The 24,740-nt window shown below is 40.4% G+C and overlaps 1 protein-coding gene across 1 annotated transcript in view; it reads left to right on the top strand.

Moving 5' to 3' along the window:
* Nucleotides 1–23,380, top strand: part of CFAP44 (cilia and flagella associated protein 44) — a 44,275-nt gene extending 20,895 nt beyond the window's left edge. Inside the window, exons 17-35 of the mRNA XM_068959344.1 lie at nt 1,802–2,023; nt 2,503–2,648; nt 3,562–3,832; nt 5,973–6,028; nt 6,474–6,636; nt 6,967–7,097; nt 8,081–8,292; nt 8,623–8,794; nt 9,766–9,943; nt 12,261–12,764; nt 14,188–14,391; nt 14,688–14,883; nt 15,878–15,988; nt 17,506–17,636; nt 18,742–18,858; nt 19,795–19,996; nt 20,733–20,893; nt 22,286–22,420; nt 22,997–23,380. Coding sequence (XP_068815445.1) covers nt 1,802–2,023; nt 2,503–2,648; nt 3,562–3,832; nt 5,973–6,028; nt 6,474–6,636; nt 6,967–7,097; nt 8,081–8,292; nt 8,623–8,794; nt 9,766–9,943; nt 12,261–12,764; nt 14,188–14,391; nt 14,688–14,883; nt 15,878–15,988; nt 17,506–17,636; nt 18,742–18,858; nt 19,795–19,996; nt 20,733–20,893; nt 22,286–22,420; nt 22,997–23,227 — 3,543 coding nt within the window. The 3' untranslated portion in view covers nt 23,228–23,380. The remainder of the gene's footprint in view (nt 1–1,801; nt 2,024–2,502; nt 2,649–3,561; nt 3,833–5,972; nt 6,029–6,473; nt 6,637–6,966; nt 7,098–8,080; nt 8,293–8,622; nt 8,795–9,765; nt 9,944–12,260; nt 12,765–14,187; nt 14,392–14,687; nt 14,884–15,877; nt 15,989–17,505; nt 17,637–18,741; nt 18,859–19,794; nt 19,997–20,732; nt 20,894–22,285; nt 22,421–22,996) is intronic.
* Nucleotides 23,381–24,740: the final 1,360 nt, after the last annotated feature.

The following is a 24,740-nucleotide window of genomic DNA, read 5'->3' on the forward strand; positions in this document are numbered from 1 at the left end:
CTCTTTACCAGAGGTCAAAGCTGCCTCTCAAAACTTCTAGTTCTCTGTACTGCAGCATGGCATGTTTGGTAAGCTTCTCAGAGGGAAAGGCCAAGTGCAGTCCGTTTGTGGACTGTAAAATGCATGATGTGCATTTTAATTAATATTAGAGGATAACATTAGTGATAGCGAAGGATAGCACAGGACATTGGTTCTTAAAATATTTTCATTTTGGTAATTTTCGGGAAGAAGTATATTCTTTGTGGTTGACCTTGTCCCTGTAGGAAATTCCTTTGAACAGTCATAAAACACTAATTTGGTTACTTCGAGGCAAAGATGAAAAATCATTCTTTTTCTGCAGTTAAATATTCCTAATTTTTTTTGCACGCTTTAATAACTTTAAAAGGGCAATTTTTATGTGAAAGAACAACCTTCAGTATTGAAATTTTTGCATTTCTGAATGAGAACTAGCTTTTTAGAAGAAATACAGGGCCGAAGGAAGAACTATGCCTGCTCTCAGCAATGGTTAATTTTATGAAATTATAAAGTAATCTGGTGTTAGGCTCAGGAGCAGAGCTCCAGTAAGCAGGCTCTCATTCATCATGTTCAGTCCACCAGATCACAGCAAACTCTTTGGTTCCATTCTTAACCTCTGATTTCACTGCTTTCTCTATCAACTGCTCCTGTATTCTGAGCAGCACCTCACTGAATGTCAGGCAAAGCCTCCTTTCTCATTATAACTAGGGAGAAGTCAGAATTCAGGAGAAAGAGTTCTTGGTGGTTTCCTTACAGGAAGAACCACAAGAATGATCACAAGGCTAGTACACATGATGTGTAAGGGAAGATTGAAAGAATATGAGTGCTTTCCTGATTTTTTTTTTTGTTTGTTTTAATCAAAAGAGAAGAATACTATTGCAAGACACTATCAGCCTTTAAAAGCAGAAAAGGTTTCTGCAAAGAGAAAGAATATTAATTGCTTTCTTTTTCTTCTAGGAACAGATCAGTAACTAATGAGCTGCAACATGGATGTTTTAGATAAGGTATAAGGAAAGTTTTCGAAAATAAGGGTGGTAAAGCACTAAAATAGGTTAGTTAAGCTGTAGAGTCTCCATCACAGGAGATTTTTTTTTAAAGGATAGGTCAGACAAACGTCTGCTAGGAATATTTAAGGTTTAGGTGATCCTGCTTGAGGCCAAAGAATGACCCCCTGAGAACCTTATTAGACCTTTTTCTATGGTTTTCTATCTAATATCTTCTTTGGAAAAGCCTTTTTTAGAGAATGTTTGATATTTGTTTATGTTAAAGTAGGCTTGAATAGGAAGAAGGTTTAAAAGGTTGTATGAATTTGCCAATGTCAGCAGTCTTCCATTTAGTGTTCAGAAGGATAAGCCTTTACAGCTTCTCTGTTTACTCTGCATCAATGATACATTAGAACTTGAAAATCCGAGTACAGCTTTCCAGCTTAGAGTCTTTCTCTTCAGCCAGCAGAGGACAGAGTTTGGAAGCTCGGCAGTAGTATGTTAATAGAGGTTAAAATTGAGAATAATCTGTCTGAAGAAATGCTGAGGTCTGCATCTCATGAAGAGTGATTTCTATTTCAAAGGACCATGAGTCAAAATACTTGGGAGGAGGGAAACATGGGGACATTTCCATTGGAGACTCGCATAAGGTCTATTTTCATCTCTGCTTAATTGAAGGAAAAGAGATTTCTTTAGATATTCTCTGTATATAACTCTAGGACCTTATGTTTCATTTATGAGACTTCTTCAGTCAGTAATGTGTAGAATGCATTGATTTCATGTTTCACTGCTTGCTGTAATAGCTGGAAGAGGAGATTGCGCGGAGAGAGAAAAAAAAGCAGGAGAAGGAGAAAGCAAAGCTTGAATGGATAAAGCAGCAACAGGAGATGGGAAAGCAGATAGAAGAAGAGCCTGAAGAGGAACCTGAAGAAGAGGAGCCGTTGCCACTTCTCTATGTACCAGAGGAGCCCAGTCCCATCCTCTGTGGGTTTTATTCAGCACCAGGGAAATTTTGGCTCTCCTTGGTAAATCAGTTATTTTTTCATGTTTATGGGATTGCGTGTTGTGGCAACCTTACCTTCATATCTGGATATCTTAGAAAACAGCTATTTGAAACCTGCCATCTCTAGGGCACGTTTCTCTTTCATTTGGTGGTTTCAGTGGTCTTTCTGAAGTAAATCAGTAGTGCCACTCCATTCGGATTCTCCATAAATTTCCAATTGGCAGTCATCTTGGTGAGGCCTGAATGGGCACAAAGACTAACCTGTTTCCTCACTAGCAGAAAGCAGAGTCTTAACTTAGTGGTAGGATGGCTTGTAATGACAATGATGGATTTCCTCTGTGGCAAAACAGAATCGCTAATGTTTGGAAGTAACATTTTTTCACCTATAGTAGATCTTTTCTAATGACATTTAGGAAAGGAAAAACTATTCATAAAATTGCATTTACTTGGTCAGCTGTTTCAGTGTTCTCACCATTTCTTTGTGGTCCTTTTCTTCTTCAGGGTGGGTACGACTCTGGGTTCCTCTATCATTGTGCGTTCTCCTCAAATGAGCACCAAGATGATCTTGAAAACAGGCAAGATGAACCCTTTGAGGTGATTCGTATGGATGACGCTGATGACAATCCCATTCACCAGATCTCCTTCTGGTATTAAAAAAAAAAAAAGTGACAGCATTTCGTGATAAATCCTTGTGGAACTAAACTTGGGAGAGAGGATAGTACACTGCGTTGTCTTTTTTGTTTTGTTTTGTTTTGTTTTTTTTAAAGACTGTGGGCCAATACTCCCAGTATGCAGGAGCTGTCCCTAATTTCCTGGGAGCAAGTTTTAGAATTCCTAATGGAAATATTTGCACGCTATAGCTAACACAATAAAATGTCTAACTTTTTGATAATTAGGTACTAATTAGGCCATAAACATCTTAGATTGTCGATCTCCAGGAGAACCATTAGAAGTCTCTGCTACTGTTTTTACTGGATTGCAAATTTTGATCCCCAGAGCACCAGGTCTCTGCACTGCTCAGCGAAGAGAAGACAGAATTAGCCCTCTAGGAGAACAGTGAGAGAGCAGCTCATCCCTCTTGTGAAGAGAATACAGGCCTGTCAGGATATCCTGTGAACTGTACAAATGAAAAGGAGAACTATTAGCAGGCTTTCAGTATTACATTCCCTATAAGGCCAGGTGTGATCTGAGTTTAAGGAGGCAGGTTTAGATCTGAAGAACTTTAACGCACAACTGCATTCCTACTAGGAGTAGGAAAAAAGAGTTTTCCCAGCTCTAAACTTGGTCTCTGTTACCTTGCACAGTTCAGGACTGAGAGCAGTTCCATGATGCCCAGCAAGTGTTAGAGTATTCCGGAGAGGCCAGTTAGCCTGCCAAAAGTATGCAGTAGCATCATCCCTATTTTAAATGGTCCAAATACTTTACTCCCAGTTTATGAACTTTGGAAAGCTTCATTTATTCAGCTAGATTAGCTCTTCTTCAGAAGCATCATGTTTTGAGCTGTGACCTTGCTCATCGCAGGTCACCTTCTATTACTGTTTCTGGTTCATTGTTTTGCAGTACTAGCAGACTGTTGATGTTCTGTGGGATGCAGAACGGTGGACTGCGTGTTTATCCTCTCCGAGACAAAGACCTCTCAGCAAATACCCTGAAGGAGTACTGGTCCTTCAATATACATGACAATGATTATGGCCAGATCCAGGGGATCTGTTCTAGTTATGATGACAGGTTTCTGATTACCTGTGGTGGAGATGGAAACATTTTTGCCTTCAACATCTTGTCTCCAGAGGATGTTCACAAAGAGCTAAAAGCCAAAATCCCCTCTCCAAGGGTAAGTCACTAAATGAAGATTCCCCCAACTCTTTGGTAGAATGTTTTGATCATATGAAGACCTACAGCTCTGATTCCGGAACAATTCTAAATAGATACATTCCTAGCTACCTTCTTTCACTTAATAAGGCTTATTTACTGTGAAACTGCCACAGATGGGCAAAACCCAGTTCAACTATTTTGGATTGTAGGTCTTTCGTATCAAACGCTGAGATTTCCAGAACAATTTAAAAAAAGATCTCATGCAAAACAGTTCCTAATATACAGCCCTTATGTCTGAATTGCTTCTTCTGTATGTTTTATGAATCACTCCAAAACCAGTCTGCCTTGTTCATGTAAACTAATCTACTATTCTTTTCCCACTCAAAGGTATACTCATGCATGTTCCTAGGATGAAAGTACCACAAGGATTTCACATATTTAATATCTATCTTGGATTTAATTCCAGTAAAGTACAATCTGTTCTGGATGGAGGATCTAGAAATAGTGTTGGAGAATGCCAAACATATAGTTTCTCAATGCTTTTGGTACAATAAATATACAATTGACAAGCTGAATTTTTAAAATTTGCAAAACAGCACCGCATGCTCCTATTGCTTTTCCAGTCTTGTACAGCATCAGCAGTAATGATTCTACATGTGTTCTGTAATCACTGTGCAGCTCATTACCTTTAGCAGATTTGAACAGATGACACAGGAGCTTGATAACAGTCCTTCTGATAAAACATAAGAGCAGCAAGACTTCAGCTCATCTCCTCTGAAATGTTCTGACTTTACTGAATCATCCCAAAATTGCACACATTTTAAAGATTCCTTGAATCACTGAATTAAGTAAATCTAACTCAAAAGAAGCAGTGAGAGCTGTTGACTAAGGAAGTGCTGTAATGCACAATGAATTTTGGAGCTGATCTACATTCTGAGTGGTTTAAAACTCTCTAAAATGTCAAGATAATCAAAATCAACTTGTAAATATTTTCAGTGTTAGTTGGAAACTACTTTTTGAAAGATACTTAGCAAGGGAGACGGAGGGGAAATTATCTGTTCGAGGACAACTATGATTTTAGTCATTTTGTTAGAAGTGCTCATGACTAGTTGGAATTTTTACCAATATCACAAGAAAATATAACACTGAGAATAGACTCGAAAATGATTTTCTTGGACTGAATGAGTGATTGGAAACCATGGTCTCAGCTCCTTGTTATCGCCAGTATCACAAGCAGTGATTAATATACAATTATAAAGCATATATATATATACACATATATATTATACATATGTAGTTTTATCATTTTGAATATGTACGTAGCTCTATATTAAGATTTTTTTGGGTGCAATTTCTGTTGTTCAGGCTAGCAACATTGCTTAATGACTATCTTAATCGAGTTTTTCCTTATCAAAGTAAATCTTCATTAAGTATCTATTTTAGTTGGAAGTCATGTGGAAGATTTTTAAAATTCCATCATCGTTAAACTTAGTGAAATTCTTAGAGAATCAAATACAAATCTTCCGAAACTAATTGAGTTATATTACAGATCAATTTAGTACGACTGTATTCGCCGCAGGGTGATAGGGCCCCCCTCCCCCTTCTTAGAGCATGATTTCCTAAGGAAATGAGGCTTGTGCAGTTGCAGTGTCCATCCATCTGTCATTCTTCACAGATAACATTTTTGAATCTATTTTGCATTCAGCAGAAGCAAACCAGATGAATTTCACATGTAACTTGGAATTAGCCCAGGATGTGTTGTCTCTTGTCAACCTGGCAGTGAGGGAAGACTAGAGTATTGGATTTCGGAGAGTGGAGAACCAAAGATCTTAGGGAACAGAATGAAGTTGGCACACGCAGTCATGTTGGGGTAAACGGATAAGGGGAGGATGTAAGATTTGTGTTTTCTGCCCATAAGAACTAGGCTTCTTTAGTTCTTTGACAGGTAGAACAGCTTTTTTTTTTTTTCTTTTCTTGAAACATTAAAACCTGGTTTTAAGGCCTATATAGCAACATGGATCATGAAGGTTTCTTTTGGTGTTCTAAGCATTGCCTGACTTGTGAGAGGCAGTGGGAGCTCTCTTAATGTTTGTAACAGTCTTATCATCTGTTAAAACTATTATTGCTTGTTTAAAGGCAAGAAAATTTTTTTATTCCAGAGCGGTCTTGAGAAGGAGAAGGCTGCTGAAGACATTGAGGATCCCAACGCCTACAGGTTAGAGGTGCTTGGATAACGAAGAAAGATTTCCAAGCGCTGTCTTCCAACCACGTATCTCTTCTCGCCTCCTAAGAGGAGCGGGAAGTTGATCACCCTGAGTTTGGGTCATTCTCTCATTATACACAAGGTCAGCTTTTCCCTCCATTTCCTCTCCTTGTTCTGTGGAATTAATTCAGGTATGATATTCTGAAACTTATTTAACTTCAGCCTACAGAGACAACACATGGCCAAGGTCAGAGCCCCATGATGCTAGGGCTGTACGAATATATAGTAAGCCTCTCCCTGGAAGGCTTAAAGGCTAGTGCTTCGTTCTAAATTACCTCCAGAGCAATTAAGTTCACTGGGAGCTTAAGGTTATCAAGGAAAGCTAAAGGTTACAAAAACTATTATCTGTCTTCTTTTTCACAGAGATAATGCTGTTTTCTTTTTCATGAATTTTCAGCATTGAGAAAGCCAGGCAGAAAAAAGAGTATGAAGAGATAATGAAGGAAGCCGAAGAAAAAAAAAACAAGAAAAGAGAAGAGTTAAGTGCACTGAGACGTGAGTTTCTTTCTTTGCTTCAAAAGAATCAGGAATTGCCAAAGCACATGCAGCTGCACAGAGAGGTACATATGGTTTTCATAAGATTTATTTACCCTTAGAGGCTCCTTTTTCCAAAATATTGCTACCCAGTGTGTAAGGGCAAAGATGTCAAACCCTGTGGATCAGGCTAATCCTATGAATATGTGATTTGCCAGCAGTTCCAAATCATAGCCTGTGATTTATGCCATTTAAAAAGCATATGGGAGAAACTTGGTTCTCTGTGAAGACAGAATAGCCTCTGAAGTAGATGATTGTTCTGATGTGTGTGGAACTCTGACATCTGGGCAAAAACATTTCATACCAAAACCCTGCAGCCAAGATACTTTGACACTGGGTTTTCTGTCTTTCTGCAGCAGTATGAGATGGATCATAGGATCTTTGAGGAGCTGGATAGGCAGACAGCACAGAGAATCCAGCTAGTGCAGAAGGAGATGGCCTGGGAGCGGGAGAAACACTTGATTGGACTGCAGAAATTACAAAATCGGTAAGTACCACTTCTCCTCCACCTCTCCTTCTGACCTTGCATGAGGCTTATCATCTACTAAGTTGTATCTGCCAGAAGGAGAAAGAATGCAATATGTTTTTTTTTTTTTATATATAATCAGTGTTTCTCCTTTTCTGTTATGATTTTATTCTTATTTGGTTTGGGACATACACAACAAGAGTATACGTTGATATCTGGATGTTCTTCTTTTGAATTCTTGGTCAGAATTCAGATATGCAAATCAAGAAAGTAACTTAATTCTCATTCAGTTCTATACAAATAAAACTGTGTGGTTTTTTTTCCCAGAGAATAAATTTCCCTGTGTTTTTGCCAGTAGATTCAGTAAGATCCAAGAACCGCTTATTTGAACTTTGAAGAATAATCTATGAAATGAACCCCTTTTTCTTCAGGCATGGTGCATGTCTGTCGGATATTTTAGTGTCATTGAAAACATGATGTACTCTATGCAATTTACAGATGTGAAATGAACTTTCTCAGGAACATAAGTTTAAGTGCAAGATGCATTTTTTTGGTTTCTTTTCTTAAATATATATATTATAGCAGAAGATGAATTTATAAAAATAAATATACAATAAAAATAAAAACTATACATGCTAACAGAAATACCTTCATGAAATAGTGTGTGTAACACTGGGTCTTCTGCTGACAAGAAGATTTGAATGAACTTGTTTTAACCACTCCTTAATGGAGGATGAAAGATACTCCCTCGAAGAACCAGGTGTAAGTTTCAATACAGAGAGAACAGTTAATGCGTTTATTCTTGAGCATCTCCATTCCTAGATTGGATGAAAATTAATAGACAGTATTGGATGTCATTGTGCTATTAGTTACCGACTTGTGTATTTATCTGTAATAATTGCGTGTGTAATTAGTTTACTGCATTTCTCATGTCCTTTTGGTCATAGACGGAAAAATGGTAGTTGCTCCTGCTGACATCAGTTTTGTCTAATTTGGTTCTTCAGGTTTCGGGACTCACTGGAATTTGACACTGTCGTTGTTCATGCTATTCAAAGTAATCATAAGGTTTCTACGTATAGACTCCTAGCAATCTCTGAGAAATGCTACCGAGATAAGCAGCGTGAGACATGGAAGAAGACAGTACTTAAACAAGAATGGAAAGAGATAGGACAAAGGGAGATTGAGAGCAAGACAGTGCATATGCGAAGGAGTACTGGTGATCATTTAAAGCTTATCAGTAATATGACTTCTGTCCTTCATCCCAGTTTATTTTCCCGAATCCAAGTTAAAGGAATTATAGTATGTTACATAGTAACATGCATGGTTTTCCACATTTGAGTCAATGTCGGCAATAGTCTGTCAACTGTGTGGGGAGGGTGTGACTAAGAGAGAACTCAAAGAATTCAAATGCGTTCAGAACATTCACTGTAGTGGAGTATCCTCATCTGCACCAGCTCTATAGGACCTGTCCTGAGGGTTCCCAGTAGTTGGGACTGCACTGTGTTGCACAGTATTTACGTGTTCATGTTGTTATTTTTTGGTCCAGCTGCTAGAGTTGTCGAGGGGGAGTTGGAGGTGGAAAAGCTGAAAAAGTCAGAGGTACGAACGGTGACTACACGTCTTATAGCAAACCAACGTGAGCAAATCAAAAGAATTGTTGAGAAATCTGACAAGGCCAAAGCTAAGATCATGAAGAGGAAGGAGGAGTGGGAAGAACTGTGAGTCTTGGATCAGAACCTGTGCCCTTTTAGTTCTGCTTGTTGTCCGAGGTGAAATAATTCTATTTAGCCATCATACAGGGCTATCATATCACTGCTTAGTTTCTTATTCTTCTAATGCATATAATTAAAATTTATGAGCTTTGATATACCTCTGAGTCTCAAGTGAGGATTAAAATCTTTCAGTTAGTTACCATGATTCCTCTTCTAAAACATTAAACAATTTGAGGTGATCACTGGTTCAGCTACCTAGCTGCATCTTCAGATAGGGGGTAAGAGAGGGGCTAAATTGATGATGGCTTATGGACCCAATAGACCATTACGGTCAACCCTCAGGTAACCTGACCAGTGCCAGAAGGCAGATGCTGCAACAGCTGGGATGTGTCAGTTGCACTAACATCATGTCCATTACTTGAGAGTGGGTTTGTGACATGCCTTTGCGCTCCGTGCTGGCTCCCATCTTGGGAGACAAGAAAGGGGGATGAGAAATCTTTGACTGTTTGTGGAAGTACAGAAGCTCTTCATTAGGAGATGAATCACAAGAAATGGAGCCAAGGTAGTGTCAGAGCATAAGGTGTTTTGAAGCTATTAACAGTTCAACAAGAGAGAGAGTAGTATCAGGTGTTTTCTGCTGCAGCCTGGCAGTGTTGAAACACAGCTGCCTGATAATAGGAGCAGCATCTACTCTCTAAACCTAGAACTCAGTTCAAGTGCCAGGGTTTAACCTGTCCCCACGGCAGGTCTACATTATAAAAGTTCTTGGGTAGAAAAATAATATATGTGAGGTTTTCCTTCAAATGTGCAAAGCTATTCTTCCTGAAGTAGCCACTGGTTTCTGAAAGAGTTGTGTGATTCCCTCTTGATCCCTAGCTCACCTCCCTTGCTGCACAAATCAAAAGGTATCAAGTGACCCTGCTTCTTCATCGATATGCTTACTGTCTTAACGCTCTGCTTTGTTTCATACCTACCAGATACAAGAACAAACCTAGTGATGACTATGAGAATCCCAAAGATGCACAGGACATCAAAGAAGCGCAGGAAAATATGGGGGATTATAAGCTGAAGACTGCCACTGACTACAGAGTCCCTGAACACAAGCGCATGAACGCTAAGAGGAAGAAGAGGCAGCTTGCGTCCTTGGAAGTGCTGGTATGTAAACTGATTCACTGGTGTGAAAATGTCTCCCCTTTTTGGAGGAAGGAGGATAGCATATTAGTCCCTGAAGGCATTTTTTGAAAGGAGATCAAGTCGGATGTGGGAAGCCTTGAAGGACAGGCTGTGACAAGTCAGCTTTAGTTACAAATCAGCTTTTCTCTTATGAACTGTTAGTGCTTCATGAAACTCAAGCCTGAATCAATCCAGGGTAACTGTCTTCTTAAGCAAGAAGGAGAATTAACCTTTTCCCGCACTTCAGCAGGAACATCTGTCTTTCGAATTTTTCAAATAAATCCTATCGTCTAGTCACTGATATGCTGCCCATAAAATACTGAGCTAAATAATCCCTGCCAAGAAATACCTATGTAGAAACAGGGATGTGAGCAAAGACGGGTCTTTGTAGAGTGACCACTTCATATTTGCACTTGGGGGATCGTTGCTTCTGGGTGCTGAGAAGTGGAATCTTCCTTGGAAACCAGATGTTTTAGAGCTACCTCCCTGTGACAGGACCCCCACACCTGCTATGTGCCTTTTAACCACTAAAACATAACAAGCTCAAATGTTATGCAGTACCTTTGGTTGGTTTCCTTATGACTTCTTTTTTATTTTTCTTCCTCACATAGGAACTCATAGGTTTTTCATTTTATTTTGCTAGAGTGCAGAAGAGCGAGGACAAATTTCTTTAGCTAAAAGAACAATGAAGAAATATATCAGCTGGACTTGGTGTTGTCTAGTTGCTTTTTGGCATGGAGGCTTATTTCTTGCTTTGCTTACTGACAAAGGAGCCTCTTCTCAGCATGGTTTGTCTAAGTATGGCAATATGAAAAATATACAGTGTCTCTATTGCTTACAAAAATGTCTTGAATCTTCCCCAGTCTTATCCTTGTGAACCTGTTGCCTAATCTCAGGCTTACTCTAGGCTGAGTTGCTTTGATAGCGAGGTCCCAGCATTACAGAGGCAATGCTACAATCTCAAGGAATTTGTTGCATCAGCTTAATTTCATGCCCAGGCTTCAGTACTTCACTGTGTGCTGATGTTACATGGTACCCAGTGGTTAACATAATCCAGTAGGAGAAGCCAGAGCAAGCAATGGGAATAGTTCTTGTTGTAAATCCCAGGTTTATACAGATGCAGGATTCAGATTACTTCAGATGGCTGCTATATAGGGTTGCTTTCTTCTCTCAAGATAAGAGAAGTTTCTACCGAATGTGTTAATATGTTAGGTCACATGTATTGTTAATTCATGTGAAGAGAGCAAATGAATACAGTACCCCTTTATTACTGAGATCTGTCTACAGGTCAGTCAAGATGCAAACAAGATGTTCCTGATAGGTTTTGTTGCACTCAGCTGTTTAATTCACACCTCTTACTTTTAATGTAAGCATCACTTTTCAGATTAGTGGATGTTTATCTTCAAGTTGGAGAAGAATATTCAGCTGACCCCAAAGTTTTCTGAGTTGACTTTGGGACCCTGGATTGTTGGAAGGCGTGGAGAGAATTTGTCTTGGACGTCTAGTGTTTTTTATCCAATTGGAAAAGCTTGCAGAATGCAACTTTCTTGCATTTAATATTGCTATCTACTATGCTTTGAAAATTCAGACATTTGTTCCACTTCTAATGACCTACAGTAACTGTGTTTTCAGCTTCACCTTCACAGATAGAAGACTCATATCTCATCTTGCTGAACCTACGTTTGTGGAGGACTGCTTGTATCTTTGAGGTTATATAAGATAACTGCTTTATTTCAAAGACTGTATCAGAGAAGTTTGAATTGTTGTACAGCTGTGCATTTGGTAGTGTTTTTCATAAAGGTTGCTTTGCAAAACACTGTAGATATCTAATTTTCTCTTTATTAGTCTATTTCTCTCTGCCTGAATAGAGGGCCACATATCAAAATCAGAGATACTCTTTATATTTAATGAAAGATAGCCCAAATGACTGATCTTCTAAAACACGACAGCTAATTTTCAGTCTCTGCCTGCTTTCTGCGCTACTTCAGCAACTCATGTTAATAAACTCGCCGATCAAGTCAAGAACTAAGGGATGGAGGCAGCCTCATTTTCCCTCTTACACCTTGGCTATCCTCTGTGAAGGAGAAGGGAGGTGGCCCCAAAGAATCTAAAACTATAAATTGAAGAACAGCTGTCTAAGAAATGCTGATATGCAGAGAAAGTACAGAAAAGAAAGCTAATATGAAAAGAAGGAAAGTCAGTATGAGCAGCCATTTATCCATTACTTGTGTTTGGGGGAGATCACTTACTATGTTAAGTGTCCCTGGGAGTCCTACTAAAATTGTTTTTTTCATTGTAGATCCATGAGAAGAAAGCAAATATGAACAAGCAGATCATGTCTTTGCGGGATCTCAAGGTTTCTATCATTGAGGAAATCAAGCATTTAGTGCAAGAACTGAAATCCGTGCAAGCAGCTTTGGATTTATCTGAACAGCTCCCTGTTCCCCCGATCCCTCAGTTACACCCAGATGAAGTTCCAGAAAAAAAATTCCAGTTTGACAACGACATCCTCTTGAAGTTCAAACGTGAGCAGGAGGCCAAGGCAAAGTTCCAGGAACACCTGGAAGGGTCTCCATCATTTGGTGTTTTCAGGGAGAGCTTCCTTCATGGTCCTTCCATTAGAGAGACCGAGCCTATGACACAGGGCGCAAGTGTGCGCTCAATGAAAATAGCATCATCTGGGGTCACAGAGCAGCCAAAGGTTTTTGAGATTGAGAAGGCAGAGCCAACAGAAATGGAACTGGAAATTTTAAAGAGGGAGAAGATAAGAAATGTGTACTTACAGGAGACCTTGATTAAAAGGGTAGGACACCAAAAGTTAATTTTTTCAGATTGAACAACCCCACTCTATCAGAAATAAAATGAAAGCTCTTCCTTCTCTCTCAGTGCTGCAGCTACTCTTGCCTTTGGGAATTTCAGGAAAATGTTATCTAGAGTGAATTTACAATACAAATCAGTATAAATCCCTATCTGTGACGGCTGTACTAACTACTGTCAGTTGAAAAACAGATCTTAGAGTTGTTATTGATTGTGCTGTGAAAGCATGAGCTCAGTGGCCAAAAAAGACAGAATATTAGAAATTATTTGGACAGTGATGGGGGGGAAAAAATGAAGTATCACAATACCTTCATAGACACACGATGTTTTCAGCACTCAGATAACATGAGTAGTCCTGACCTTTTGATCTCAAAACTTATTTTGTGGAATTAGAAAGGGTACAGAAGAGAGTAACAAGAATGCTTAACGTCATGGAAAAGTTTCTTTAAAAGGCATACCCTAGGCACCTTTGGCCAGGAAATGAGGCAGCTGGAGTGGATGTGACAGAGATGACAAAATCATGAACTGCTAGAAAAGGAGAATGGGAATTGCCTCTGAAAAGAGGAGAGATATCAAATCAAACAGTCAGGTAGAAGGCTTAAAAGATACAAATGGGAGTAGTTTTTCTATCCAACAATAATTAAATTTTGGCACTTTTAAATTTGGGATGGGGGAAGCTACAATTTGATAAACTCAGGAAAAAAAATCAATTCAAAACTGTTGAAGGCAAGCATACTACTTCAGGCTCAGGATGTCTCTAAAGTCAGAGTTTAGGAGGGTATAGAGGAGAGGATGCTGAAGGTGATCACTGTTCACTTGTTTGCTCTGCCTCTTATCTTCTTTCCTCAAGCATCTTCTTTTGGCCTTTGAGTCTATGGTCTAACCCATCACAGACACCTTTGTGTTCCTAGGGTATGAAGGTTTTGAGAGAACATCCAAATGCTGCTCTGACCATCACATAGCTGCTCCTGTTAGCAGCTGCTAGTACAAATTTAGCTGTAAATGCCTACGAAAGGATCTGGTAGATATTCTGAGAGAAGTACGTCAAGACAGAAAACAGTAATGTATTTATTGCTATATCTAGGATTGTTACCATGAACGGTTTCAGGCTATTGTAGAACACCGTGTGTGTGTGACAGGTAAAATATGTCCTTGAGCACTGGGGGAGGTACTGAAACATTTCTGTGAAGTTCTGGTGATTCTTGTGTTGTGCTGAGAACAAAGACGCATTCGGATTTAACTTTGTCTTTCTAAACTCTTCAGGAGTTCATAGTAAGTAACATGGGCAAGTTTTTGAGGTGGCAAAGAGAGGGTTTCTGCCGCCTTCTTCTTCTTTCTCTAGCTTTACATGTTTAGCTTCACTCCTAATACTTTCCCTATCCCTGGTGCGCCTTTCTCATATGCTCCAGATCAACGCACTGGTGATCAACTTTGATGCTGAACTCCGCTTCCTGCGGCACATGAAACTAAAGCTGGATGTGCAGATGAAATGTGCTGACCTGTGCCACATCACGTGGTTTGAAGAGCTGCTTCTCCTGAAGAACTTTGAAAAACATGAAGACCACCTACAGGGGCGCGTTAACACTCTCCTCAGTGAGCAGGAGGCCATGCAAGTAAGTAGTCTACGTGTCTCTGGATTTAATAATACCGCTAATGAGTAGCTTGAAACAAAAACAAGCCATAAAATAAATGGTGGCATCTCTTTGCTTCCCTTTAGCACCGATCCAGTGTCCGGTGCTAATTCTGAGAAACAAGAAGCTCTCAATAATCAACCTGGGATGGTCACTTTTAACTTCAATTAGTTAAACTTTTCTGAACCTTAATAATTGTATTTTAATGGGTACTTAGTGATGTGGAATTAGTGACAAATCATATACTACAAATTAAGAACTTTTTTTTTTATATATAGCAGAAATTAAACAGCTGTCTTGCACAGATGGAGGATAGAAAGCATGAGATTGCAAAGCTTCAGGACTGTGAGAAAGCTCTTTATACCACCTTCCAAGCATCCCTTGGAGAAAATAACAAGTTTGCCCGTTTCCTGACCAAGGTTCTGAAGAAAAAAATCAAGCGCATTAAAAAGAAAGAAGTAGAAAGAGAAGCAGGTTGGAGAACTCCCCCCCCCCCAGTTTATGGATTTGTTATACATACTTCCTTGCTGTCAAGTGAATGTCTCTCAACCTACCTGGAGTCCTAGATACACACAATGTTCAGCTTGGTTCAAAAAACCAAATAGATTAGACCTACCCAGCTCTTGCTTATATGCAAAATCACATTCTGTGGCAGCCATTTTGAATTATAAAAATAGTTTAATTCAGCCTCTGGCATGATTGCATTTGGTCTGATGACAGCTCTTAAAACTTACTTCCTGTATGTCAGTGTAGGGGATATATTGATAATTGGTAGGAAGAAGAGGCAAAGCTTTGAATAACTACTTCATATGTGCTACCAGTGGGAGCTGTGGATAAGTGATTAGTCTGCCATGTTCATGACATTTTCCTTTACTCTATCCATTGACTAATGGGAGATCATAAACCTAATCTACAATCATCCATTAGTCACTGGGCTAAACATGTTATGAAAGGATTTCATTTATCTTAGTGACTAGGTTTTAAACTGTTAAGGCTAGGTAGCGTTATCAAGCTAAAATATATGTTCACTGTCCCTGACTTGATTTTTGATTTCAAGAGTGACAGGATGTGCAAAAAAGTAGAGGCAACAGTGATGCTTTTGTGACAGTTTTTGTGTTTCTGTGCATTTTACTTGGCTGGTTAATCTCTGTAGTAGAATGGTAAACCTGCAAGGTTTAAATTCCAAATAGCTAGCACATAGGAAGAGAAGAAAAATCCTTGAGGAAAGTCCTCCAAAATGTGCATGTGTTTACTTGTGCATTTGGTGGTACTGGGTGATCTCTCCCCCTCACTTTTTTCTGTAAAATCATCAAATCAGTGGGATAGGCAAAAGGTTCTTGGACCCACGTATTACCAGGGTAATCTTTCTTGGATTACTGGGGATGAGTTCACCAGCACATCAGCATAGTGCACAGCTAGGGCATCTGTGGGTCTTCTGCAAGCCAGCAGTACAGTTCTTTTCTTCCAGATGAAGAAGATGAGAGTGAAGAGGAGAGCGATGAAGAGACTAGCTTGGAAAGCGATGAAGATGATTCAGGATCCGAAGATGAAATCTTTGATGACTCCATTTGCCCAAAGGGTACCTAAGCCATCGTTTCCCTGGATTGATTGCCTGTTTAGCCTTATGTGCAATATTGTGTATTTAAGATGAAAGCACAGATTTTTCTCATTAATTGTTTCACGTTAATGCCATTAGTAAGGGTCAGAACGTGCTCGCTCCTCCTGAGCACAACCTTTCTCCTTAGAGAACCTCAGTGAAGATAATGAAAACCGCTGGTGGTATAGAATACCCTAATTAAAATGTTTGGAAGAAGTAAAACTTAGCTGAATGCTAAGAATTAATTACTCTGTGTAAAGGACCATTCACCTTGCATGGCTGTTTTCTGGAGGGAAGATGCTCCTCGTGGGAGCAGAGCTGGAACAAGGCTGCAGATGCTCTCCAGAAACCTGCTGCCTCTCTGTGCTGGATGCCTGTGCAGGGGAGTTCTCTCAAGTGGTGTTAAATTAAGCTCTTTGTTACCACCTTGCGGATTTATGCAGCAATGGCCCGTTGCTAGGCTTGTCTCTGATGGCTATCTGAATGGTTAGGAGCTTTATTTTCCAAAATCCTTTTCATTCATTTGTTCAACAAAGGCAAGCAACTCTTTTTTTTGTATGACTTCAGTAGTGTTTAAACAATTTTAAAATAGCCCCCTAAACCCTACTTCAGAATGCTTTTTAAATCTTTGAGTGATATATCAATACCACTTAATAACACTGCTTTATTTTCAGTTAGAATTTACCATCAAATTGCCGTACTGTATTTTTTTAAATTGGATTTTAAAAGCCCTCATTTTCACAAATTGGATTTTTGATTAACTTCTCATCTACCTCTTCCCAACGTTTAATTAGAAAAAGAAATAGAGATTTTTACTTTTTATTGAAACAGTCCAAATTACTAGTTTAATGATGAAATAATAAGCTGCACTTGCACTTTCATATTTGTGTCTTTAAGTGAAGTTTGTCTTGTGCTTTATTTGACTTCTTTTTATTATGCCAACTGATTTGGGTTGATGATGCTCTTTGGAAAAGTATTACTGAAGTTACTGCCTCAGACGGAAATTCACAAATCTTCCATAGTGTGAAACAAATGAAACGGGTCCTATGAACCCCAGCTGCCTTAGCAAATAGAGCTATAAACGATTTACATAGTAAGTCCATCATTTATACTGAAAGGTGCTATGGATAAATAACTACATGTTCATATACCTGAAGATTGTACCATAACACACATTAATTACTGAGACTGAACTAGTTACACAACCTAACTTTTGAGCATATGGATTAGTATTGCTTTTGGTGCATGTTTATTTCTGGAAACAAACTATTTTGACTGAATGTAAAGAAAAAAATACCTATCCAAGATGTTCAGCCGCCATCATGGAGAGACTCAGCCCAAGTGGCTGAAGTTTGACAAAGCTCTAAGGAACCAAGAGCATGTCGTTATTATGGGGATTGTTGGGCAACCTGCATAGTAGGAGAAGCAACTAGCTCAAGCCTGTAATTGCAGTACAGTCATAATGAAACTAAGCTATCCTATGACCCTTTCCTTCTCAGACTGTGATGAGGCACTCTTCCAAAACACCATCCAGCTCCGTGAGGAGCGATTAGACATTGAGAATGCTTTAATAGAGCAGAAGAAAGTTGCTGATAACCTCAGAAAGGAATACGATGCCTTAGCCAAAAAGGTACTGTGCGTCCTCTTCTCAGCAAGTATCAGCTGCCTCCAGCAGAGTGAGAACACCATGCTATTGAATTTGTCTGAGGTTCAAAACCAAAATCCTCACCTCTCAAGGGGCCTCAGTTTGGGGAGAGATAGCCATGCTAGCATGGAGGCAGGATGCAACCTCACAGCCACAGCACAAGGCTCAACATGTGTCACCCTGAAACGGGTAAATCAGGGTGGTCCAACCTCAGCTGCTGTGGGGCTGGATCCAGGTTTTAGGTCCAGCTCCTTTCCAACTGTCTAATCCTCATGCAGCAGCAGGATTTGGCCTCCCTGGTTCAGATGCAACACCTGGTGTAGCCTGGCCTATCCTGTGTGCATGCTTATGGGGATGGAGTGAATAGAGTGTCCTTGTCCTAACACAAATGCATGCTCAAATAAGTGGAGGATAAAAAAACCCAGCTCTTCCATCTATTTCTTTTGCTTCTAATTATCTTTTGCTCTTTGTCACAGTAATAATTAAACAAACTCACTTGGTGTCAGTTTTTCTTTTAGCTTTTTCTCAGCTTCTCTATTCAGCGAGACATTTGATTTGTATTAATTCAAAAATATCTTAAGTTAAAAGGTTATCCGGGATTGACAGAGTTCTGCCAAAGTAACATTATGCAAGGCTCCCTTTTATTGTGTCTCAAAAATGTCCCATCAAACATGCTTAACTTACAACATTTTTTTGTTTAGTTTTTGAAGGCTTTCCTAAGTGCCAGCTGCCACATATTCACCCTGGGGTCTGACATTTGAGTCTAAATTGTTTCTTTCTCATGCAGAATCAATAAGCATTTCCAGGCATAACACAATACAAAATATCTTGCAGGCCCTGTAAGAAGTGTTTTAGATACTAAACAAATCAGCTGTCTCTTGATCCGTACAGGGCTTCTCCAGTAAAGAGACATTTATGTGTGTGTATGTGCACTGAAGTATTCAGCACAGAGTCTTGCCTGACTAGGTGCATGTTCTCATGTTAGTGAAACTTTCCCTTCAGATCAAGGACTCTAACACAGAACCTTGCTGCCTCACTTACTTGAGAACTACAGAATTCTTATGCTTGCCCACAATTTGTCTTTCTGCAGGCAAAAGCAGTGGAAGCCAGCCTGGACACAGCAGAGGGGGAACTGGAGGCCTTTCAACGGGAAAAGCAGCAGAGACTCAATGAGTTACATGTAGTTGTGCCTTTAAAACTTCATCAGGTAATACACATATTCTGCATTTATCGCTTCTACTTTCGGCAGATGCAAAATAGTCTATGCACCTTTAGACAATAGTGTTACTATTTTGGGGGGATCCTTAGTTCTGGATTCACTTCGTTCTCCTTGGAGTGACAGTGCTATGAATTGAGCTTCATATTGCTGTTCCTCTAGATTTTTTTCCTTCTCTACTCCTATACTGACAGAGAATGGGTAAGGACAGGCAGGTCAGTGCATTGCTGAAACGTGTGTAGCCTTCAAGCATTTTACAGGTTTGGCATGGGATTTTTCTTCAAGTTTTTGCCTGTTGATAGTCTCCTCGAAAAAAAAAAAAATTCTCAATTGAAACTAATGGGTGTTTTGCCCTGTTCAAGAATGCTGGATTGGATGCAATGCATTCATCCATATAGCTGTTATTCCATGGCTGATGAGTAGCAAATGAGGAGGAAAACTCAAGACAATGCTCTTGTTGCCTTAGGGTTGAGCCTGGTTCTCAGAGAAAGAAGATAGGCCTCATGTGCCTCTCTGCTTGTTCTGGCTGAAATACTTCTGAGGCAAGCTCAGCTCTCTCCATTTGCTCTATCTCCCTTAATTAACACATTGGTAAGAAAGATGGAAGTGTCTCATGCCTGGCTGTGCACTTCCGGAGCTCCTAGATCATCCAAAAAGGCAGACATTCAGTAGGGGTTTCCTCCCTCCCCCTCAGTTCCAGATGCTGTATGAGGGACAACTTTATGCGCAGAGAATCAACACACAACTCTAAGTAGCCTTTAAGCTTTGCTGAGTGGTAGTGATTATTTGGCCAAAAATACGAGTTGTTTCTATGTTTAATGTTGCCTGACTTGATAGTTCTCTAATGCTCACGTATTTGTTATCCAGAGAGATTACCAGCACCCTTAAAAAGTAAAAGTCAGTCTTGCTTATGGCTGTTTCTGGCAGGTGGAGTACTTGGTTGATGGGGAGATACCTAATGACTTATCCCAAGCTTTGGTATTTACTAATCAGTCCTTGGGGCATCTGCAGAAGAGAATTGTGGACTTACAGAATGAAAAGATAATGCAGAGAGAGATCTATAAGAAGGCTCGGCAACAACATAAGCACCTTCTCCAGGACAAAAAGGAGATGGAAGCAAACATTCAACGTGAGCAACAAACACTTTAAACAACACAGAATATTAGCGCTCTTTCTGTGTCCCTACGTAGGTGTTGGTAGCTCATCACCTGCTTGTCATCTTTATGCTCACACAGATGTCCCAGCTGGTTATTGCAGAAAATAAAACAGAAAGAACAGATCGAGTGGACTGTTTTGATGAAGTAGTGGTAGTGCTCCAGCATTGCAGAGTTGTTAGGCTGTGTTATATAATATGGAAACTTAGTAAACTAAGGAGAGATGACTAAGATGAAACACTGGAAATCAGGACACACAATTGCTATTTCTGGCTCTAAGATAGAACTGCTAGGAAAAAGTACTTTCTCTAAAGACACACCAGCTTTTTCAGCAATTTCTTCCTCTTTCTTCCTTTGAAGAACAAGACAAGCCCTATTCAAAACAATTTCTGAATGTCCAAATCCAAAGATGTTCAAGCATCTGGTACTGCCAAACCCACCTCTGTGGGCCTGCCAAGGCTTTACATAGCCTTCAGCATGGGACTGACTGACCAGGACTGGTCAGGCATGTGGCCTGGTGTCAACATAGGCTTGGTCAGGGGCAGGCAAAAATGGCAATATTCGGTTGTGAGCTTTGTATGGCTTTGTATGAACTATTTATTACAGAGCAAGTACCAAAGAGCTCAGACAAAAGGAGCTATGAATGAGCCATAAATCCTTACTAACCAGCAAAAGTGACTTCTAAAACATGTGCCATACCCTTTCTGTTAGGACTGGAAGAGAAGTGTAACAAGCTGATGATGACAAAGTTTGGCCAGCTTGTTGATTTAGAAGCACTCCAAGCACACTCTGTTAACACGCACTTGGAAGAGTTGAAGGTGCAAATGATGGAGAAAGAATATGTGCACTCCCAGGAACTCAAAGAATGGGAGGTAAGGAACAAGGACAGGAGGAGGGGATATGCATGATGATGCTGTTCTATTAAGGCTTCATTTGCCTGGGGCTGAATAACTGCACTAAAATCTTTGGTTAACATGTTCGTGTTTGTTTTTTTTCCACCTGTCATCAACAGACCATAATGTTCAACTCTTATTTCTCATCATCCTTCCTACCTTTCCTCCAGTTGCAGCAACACAGCCTATTTTTTCATGGAGGCAGTTGACCTGTTTTTAATTTTTTTTTTTTTTGTTTCAACTTTCCTCAGCTACATCCTTCTGCTTCAGTCTCTATGTCTGGTTCTACCAGAATGCTTTCTTTAGCTTTCAGCTGGCATTCAGCACCTATTGCCTCCTCACACTACGTCTGGTGAGAACCCCTCGGAATGTAGAGCAGTCCTGCCTTATGCCTGGGAGGTTAGACTGTGCAACACTCCAGTAACTGGGGGTATGAAAAGTGCATGAGTATCTGGAGGGCCTATGATAGTGTGCAGGCAGCAGTCTTATATTGTCCTCACAAAGCACCACTGTTGTCTGTCAGTGTATAAATATGGAGAGAGAAAATAAGAAAACAGCCCGGGGTGGATCCAGAAAAACACTCTATGAGCAAGTATCATATCTTCTTGTTTTAAGTTGACTAAGAACTTTTTTCCCTGTGCAGTAGAACACCATCACCTTTATACATATGTCTGATACATTTCCTGACTTCTACTTTTTCCTCTTCATGTTAGTTGGCAACACACTCTGGGCTCAGCCTACCTGGAGACATTCACTGCTCCTTTGTTCTGTTGAAGGACACTGGACTTGCATCTAGATCTGGCTCAAAACTTTTATAATTGACTTTGGTAATGCCACAAGCAGGTTTGTAGTGAACCACCTGCTCCTTGCAGGTTTGTGCAGCATGACACTAATAGTCTGTTTTTGGGGAAACGGGGTGTCCAAGCACATTTGCAGATCCTTGCTCTCCTGGTCATCTATGTTTGTAGCTCTGCAGAGAATTGCTGTTTCCCCTTGGATTTGGACATGAGAGCCAAATTTCAGAGCAGAAACTCAGCTGCAGCCTTCTCTGTTCCTCTGCTCTGCTAGCTTGCAACAGGCATAGGAACCAGCTTAATACCTAACACGCATACTGAGGAGCAATGTATCTAACTGTTTTCTCTTTCCCACCCTTTGCCTAACTGCTGAGTCATTTGCAATAATAAAAATAATAATAAAGAAGGAAAACCTTTGTACTAAGGGTATTGCAGGATCACTTGGTGCATTCAAGATCAGAGGCTGTCCAAGTGCCTACCTCTCTTCTGTGACGCTTATATTCCTGCCTGGCACTTCTTCCTTATTTCACACTTTTTATTATCTCTTATTCTGGCTCACCCCTTCATACCTTTCTAGGAAAGAATCTTAGACCTGCGGCAGCAGCTAATGATGCTGACAAAAGAAAACACCATCAAGCTGCAGCAGCTGAACCAGTTCTGCCTTGAAAAGCAGCAACTTGAAACCAAGCTGGATTCACTACGGAACGATCTAGTAAGCTTTTTAGCCTTTGTACCACTTGCAGGTTTGGGACTATTCAGAAATAGATAAGCATTTATCTGGCCCTCCTGGTTCTCTGGTCTAACATCTTGCTCTGCAGTCAGCAGTTCAGTCTAATACTGCCTAATGGTACAGCCTGAATAGCTGCTCCAGTTCTTACTGAAAGGTAGATGGATGATGTGATCCTGAAGTAGGCCATACCTGAGTTTCTCTATTAATTTCTCACTTAGCTGTTTTCTAACATTGAAACAAACCGATCTTGCTTCCTACCTACTTCTAATTAGAAAGAGTCTTGCAGCAAGTCAAAGCCATTCCTTTGTTGTATGGAGACAACCAAATGAATTAGGATGTTTTCTTTGCTCTTTACTAGGGAATGAGTGAGCCACCTGTGACAGTCTGAGCCTAAATTAATGGTCCTTCACTCAGTGGTTTCTGAGTAGTTCTGACTGAGGAGCAGAGCAGTCATGAAGCATGATCTGCCTCTGAGAGAACCTCCCTTTCCTGCTTGCAATAAATTCCCAGCATCCCTTCTCCCATGGTTTATAGGAGCTAGCTTTTCTCTCCTTTCAGGGAGCAGAATTTCAGGGCCCTCAAAGTACTGACACCATGGAGGAAGCCCGGCTGCAGTCAGTGTTCAACTACGTGGCTGGTGAGACAGCACTCCTAAAAGAAGAAATCACTCTCCTAAGCAGAAGAAATGGGTGTATCTTTCTCCAACCTTCACAGGACTCTGAGACACCAACTGAAACATTTCCTTCTCCTACACCAGAAAGGGTATCTAACGGTCAGAGTGCCCCTTAAAGAAGGACATTGTTAACTGTGAAGGTAATTATCCCCGTAAGTGTGAAAGGAACTGCTTTGGCTATGCAGGGGTTTAGTTGTAAAGGTTTATATTTGTTTCCCTTTGCAAAATATTGTAGCAACAAATAGGGAATAAAAAGTACAAATACAACCAGTAAATATTATCAATCCATTGCAGCAATTTGCACTGGACAGATGCTCTGTGCGTGTATATCTGTATTCACGTGTGTTCTTAGCTCTTGGTCAAGAGGATGGCTTTTGAAAGCTGGGTATGAGAAACAACGTCACATAGGCAAATCTAGTTTTGGCACTGGTATTCTCAAAAATAGTAAAAGGGGTCTGCTTTAAGGCTGTATTTTGTTATCGACTGACCATCCCAGCAGCAATGGCAGCTGAGAGTCGCTTTTCTAAGAGCATTTCTCTGCTCACTGAACTAGTTCAAGTCCTTGTGATGAGAGAAGGGAAGTGCTATTTGTTTGGAAAAATCAAAGGGCCATTCCTCTTCAGGGCCTACAGTGTTAAGAAGGGTATGGGCCCAATCAGAGAATTTCCCACTTGCTTCTGCTTTATAGAAGTGGGAAACTGCACTACAGTGAAGGGCTGACTTTGGAGTGCAAAGCATGGTGTATACTTGGCATGAGGAGGCTGTAGTATATACGAAGTCAGACCATAATGCCACTGACTGGCACCTGCCTGTACTGATCAGAGTGAGAGCAGAGCCAGGCTTTATATGCTTTCAGGTTTTATTCTTTCTTTCCTCTGGTATCTAGGATGTTGACAGTCTACAGCAGCACTTACCCTGTCTTACCGTGAAAAGCTCCTTCAGCCCCAAAGTGGAAAGATTTTATTGCACTGTTCTTTCAGTGCAAAGCTTGTGAGCATAGAGAGGTTTCTGTTTTGTTGTTATTTTTAATTAAGCAAAATGTGTAACCAGCAGCTGCTCTTGCTTCTCCTCTCCACTCCCTGCCTTTTACCACTGTATTATTCTCTTCTCTCTGGTATACGCTCAGCTGGGATCCAACCATATCACAGACAGGCAGAAGAATTGTCCCCACTGGCCCCAGCACAATAAAATGAATGGCGCTTGTGCTGCCCATTTCTTCAGTGGGTCCCTATGAAGGCACTGAGCACCTCTGTTTCCTTAAGAGAGAAAGGGAAAAAAAAAAGACTTGGACACTGAAAGCCTTTGAAGTGAGAAAAATACAGGGTGGGGGGGGGGGGGTAAGGAGACAAGGATTTGCAGAGGTTCGGGTTTTCCTTCTCAAACCCATGCAGCTAGGCTGAGAGACAAATGAAAACTTCTGCATCTGAACCCCCACTAGAGGTTTTATGTCACTTAACTGGCACTGAGGCCTTCCCTCTTCTGTTGAGCCTCAGCATTGGATAGCCTAGTAGAAGACTATAACTGCAGGAAATCGTCACCTTTCCCCAGGTGTCCCATTTGCTCTGTTTCCACAAGGGAAAAAGAGTTGCCTCATTCCATGGGAGGATTTAACGTACAGCCAGCCACAGA

The sequence above is a fragment of the Struthio camelus genome, chromosome 1 (assembly GCF_040807025.1).
Source record: "Struthio camelus isolate bStrCam1 chromosome 1, bStrCam1.hap1, whole genome shotgun sequence".
Lineage (NCBI taxonomy): Eukaryota > Metazoa > Chordata > Aves > Struthioniformes > Struthionidae > Struthio > Struthio camelus.